Below are 3742 nucleotides of genomic sequence, written 5' to 3'. Positions count from 1 at the left end.
CTCTCTTTCGGTTACGACGTGCTTAGGTGGGAATGTGCCGACAGGTGCAGCACATGTGCATGATCCAGGCCCAGAAGGGGCAGAAAAAAAGTCTGAGATTTGCACAACTAATATCGAATGGCGGGTCCGGGCTGGCGAGGGGCGGCAGGCTCTCGGGAGATTCGGTACGAGGTGGTGTGCCCGAATCTGGTGTGGATGTGTGTGGATGTGTGTGGTGGTGGTTGGGGGCAGCCTCGAAAGCGAAAGGGCTGGGTCCACAAAGAAGAGAAAAAAAAACAGCGTCAAAGTATCGACACTCGAGGCTTCTTCGGGGTGTCGCTAGTGCAGCCAGGCGGTGTGGGTGCCAACTGGCGATGCACTTTTATGGGGATGTCGATTCTTAGGTGTGATTGATGATAATGAAATCGATCACAAAGGCCGGGTCCAAGACGTTGAAATCTAGCCCAAGGCCAGGCTGGACGACAAAGGGGCAGCCGGCCTGGATTAATAGATACTCGAGCCGACAAGGGGCCGTCCTGCCAGAGATCCTGTCTGCACGCGGATGAACTGCCTGGTATCGTTGATCTTTGCGACGGCGTGAGAGGGAGCACCGTTAAAAAACTAAAAAAGAAAAAAAGATTAAAAAAAAGAAAGAAAAAAGAAAAGAGTAACACACCGTAATAGGAAACCAAAAGCAAACCAGACCGAGCGGGGTCAGAGAGGTCCCCAAGACACGCCCACGCGCCCACACACGAGCAGCACACAGCTCACACATGTTCTGACGTGCAGAAGGGGGTGCGATGTTGGCAGGGTTGGTTTGATACAGCAACAAAGGAGCTCGAGTGCCCCGACGTGATACTCGCACAGCAGAGTGACATGGCCTCGTTCCAAGCTGCAGCAGGTTGGCTCACTGACCCCTTTGTGCATTCTGCATGTCTTCCTCCAGGGACCAGGCATCTACAGTACCTGGTGTGTCCGGATTAGCATCGCCGTACCTTGCATCTTTTCATGGCCAATCACAAAATGGGACAAGGACAGCAGAGAGCAGACACACACGCAGGTGGGATGACGACGGCCAAGCAGCCCAGGCGAGGACGGGCCCTTTGTTTTTTTTTTTTTTTTTTTTTCGGGAAAAGGGACAGCAGGGCGATGGTTCGCTGTGTACCTGGCGGGTTCGCCGTGTACCTGGCAGGGCCAACGTTCCATAGCCACCGTGACTGGTTCGAGGCCCGCACCGCCCACCCCCACGGCCGAAACACGGAGATCGAGGCTAGCTTCCGGTTCGCGAGCAGGAGCCAATCGGGCGCCTTGGTATGTTACTTGGGATGTTCAGTCTCTGTATGAGGTCCTGCAGACTGCCGTTGGACATGTATTTTTTCTTCACCCTTCCGAGACCCTTCCCACCAACTGCTAGTCATTGCCCCGTCGTGGCTGGATGGATGAATGGCATCCCGTCGGCCAGCCGGTCCTGCTTTCGAGACATCGAAGGGGAGAGGAGAGGGAAGCCTCGGTGCAAGGGTGTGACTTTTGCAGCCATGGAATTGTCAACTACCGGGTCCCGAAGAGCACGGCCCACACTTCACACACACCACCACCACCATCACCACCACCACCTTTACCACCACCACAGCAGTGGCATCTGCCAAGGATGAGATCGGCGCGGACTGGACTTGACTGGCTCGGTGGGCGGCTGACATTGACTTTGCTGATTGAAAAAAAGGAAACACCACATGGTCCCGCTAAGAGAAACAAGCCCACCAAACGGAACCACGAGCGAGGCCAACGCGACGGCAGCCACCGGATCATTGACAGGCACCCACCCTAGCCAGGTTGATGTCCCTTCTCGCTCACTTTGCCCTCTCTTTCCTTCTCTCACTCTTCTTTTTTTATCCCTAGCACCAGGCGATTCGAGGGCTAGCCGCAGGTCCGAGAGCCCTTGTCTTGGATCATGAAGGGGTCCGTGAGCTCACTGTCTAGCGCCGGAATTGTATCATCAATCTTCCCCTCCTACTTTTTTTTTTTTTTGCTTTTTTGCTTTTTTGCCTTTTGCCTTAGATGAATCGTGCCGCAAGCCACAAAAGCAAGACATCCAATCCCCCTCTGCCATCTGAAGCAGCTCGGGTAGGTCTCCCGTTGACTTGTTTGATTTTTTTGCCATGGGGCATTCTGGAAAGAGCCATGGAGTTCGTCCTCGCCGGCTGGTCCGACCTCGATGGCAGTGGCTTGCGGACGCAGACCAGAGCCATTGCGACCATCGACTGACATCACCGAGCTCCGCACCCAGGCCGGATCTCAGATCGACGCTTCGGGATAAAAATGGCGTGTCCAATTCCAGGTCTCTGGCCAAAGGCGTGGGCCCTGGTGCGATCCCAAGGTCCGTCCGCTGACTCCATCTTCAAACAGTCACATCTCCCACTCTCACCCTCTCTCACTTCCCAGCACCGTGCGCGCGCGGATATGCAGGTATCCTCCACCAGGGACCCCATGCCAAGCATATGGGGGTCGAGAATCGGCAGGGTGACAGACGGACGGTACCCACGGCATTTCGGGACAAGCAAAAAAAAAAAGGGGGGTGTTGAGGTTGCGGTGCATGCTGCAAGAGTGCGGAGTGCGACCCTTGCGCCCCTCCTCAAGCGAGGAAGAAAACAAACGCAACGGGAAAACGACACAAGCCTCGACAGGAAAAAACGTCAAGGTGCAACAGGGGAAAGGACGGGTACCGAGATGGGCACCCTTATTTACCATCTCTCATTACTGTACTCCTTTCGAACGGCCTGGTCTCAATCTTAACGCGCAGCTGTTTTTGATTTGCAACTGCGACTTGGACCCTGACATAGATCCGAGAGCATGGCACGGTTGTTGTTGACTGATTAGAGAGAGAGAGAATGAAGAGAATTAAAAAAAAACCATTGAATGTCAGAAAATCACACGTCCAATCAAACACAATGTCTCACTTTGTGTCTCGCAACCTTCCCGTTCTCGCCCCAAATGGCCTCGTTCGATTCGAGGAGAAATAAGAACAGGGTTTTCGTTTTCGCTTTCCGTTCCTTCAATGTCAATTTTTTTTTCGTCCCAACCGGCAGGCTCTCGAGGCTGTGTCGTTCCAGCTAAAACAGCAAAGGGTGGCACAGGCAGCCCTCCCTGCACCCTTGTTTCCCGCTCCGTCGCAACCGAGCTCGAGCTCCAGTTCTCTCTGTCGGTTTGTTTGTTTGCCTGCTTGTTTGCTCCACCATCCATGCGTGCTGGACCCACGAGAATTTCGGCCCCCCTTTCTTCCTGGGCAATCCCAGCCCGCGCGCGGTATCCTCTGCCCCGCCGTGGCACACTCGTTGGGCGGCCGGGCGTGGACCGTCCGTTCGGACGAGAACGCGAGGGCGGTGCGGGTTCTCGCGGCGCGCATTGTGGGTTGCTGCTGTCACACCTGGAGAAGGATGATGATAATTTGTTCTTGCATGTCCTATTTTCTACACCCCCGCCACCTTCTATACATGTACAAAGTACCTACGGCATAACCCGCCTTGCTTCCTGTCTTGCTTCCCGCCCCTTCCGCCCGAGGCACACAGGTTTGTACTTGTAGGGAGGCGATGTGGCGATGTAGGGCGGCTGTTTGCGTCGTGCCTTTGGCCCCCCTCCCGCCCGCCCGCCCGAACGTCGTGGGCCACAGCGGAAAACCCGGCACGGGGGTGACGGGCACAGCCTTGCGAGTCGAATGAAGATCGCCGGCCAGGGCGGCGCACAGGTGGGCGTGGGCCCGCAACCAAGA

The 3742-nt window shown here is 55.6% G+C and overlaps 3 protein-coding genes across 3 annotated transcripts; 2 read left to right on the top strand and 1 right to left on the bottom strand.

The window, feature by feature from the left end:
- Nucleotides 1–300: 300 nt before the first annotated feature.
- On the bottom strand, nt 301–892 carry GGTG_14101 (hypothetical protein). The gene is made up of 2 exons (XM_009232028.1): nt 656–892; nt 301–600 (listed from the first exon to the last, which is right to left on the bottom strand). The coding sequence occupies exons 1-2, from the start codon at nt 752–754 to the stop codon at nt 484–486; spliced, it is 216 nt and encodes a 71-aa protein (XP_009230292.1). The 5' UTR covers nt 755–892; the 3' UTR covers nt 301–483.
- Nucleotides 893–1128: 236 nt separating this feature from the next.
- On the top strand, nt 1129–1804 carry GGTG_14100 (hypothetical protein; the record flags this gene model as incomplete). Its single annotated transcript, XM_009232027.1, has 2 exons — nt 1129–1290; nt 1394–1804. The coding sequence occupies 2 exons, from the start codon at nt 1129–1131 to the stop codon at nt 1802–1804; spliced, it is 573 nt and encodes a 190-aa protein (XP_009230291.1).
- Nucleotides 1805–2295: 491 nt separating this feature from the next.
- Nucleotides 2296–2845, top strand: GGTG_14099 (hypothetical protein; the record flags this gene model as incomplete). The annotated part of the gene is made up of 2 exons (XM_009232026.1): nt 2296–2353; nt 2661–2845. The coding sequence occupies 2 exons, from the start codon at nt 2296–2298 to the stop codon at nt 2843–2845; spliced, it is 243 nt and encodes an 80-aa protein (XP_009230290.1).
- Nucleotides 2846–3742: the final 897 nt, after the last annotated feature.

This window comes from Gaeumannomyces tritici (genome assembly GCF_000145635.1).
Source record: "Gaeumannomyces tritici R3-111a-1 unplaced genomic scaffold supercont2.137, whole genome shotgun sequence".
NCBI lineage: Eukaryota > Fungi > Ascomycota > Sordariomycetes > Magnaporthales > Magnaporthaceae > Gaeumannomyces > Gaeumannomyces tritici.
This window is presented reverse-complemented; position numbering and strand designations above follow the sequence as displayed.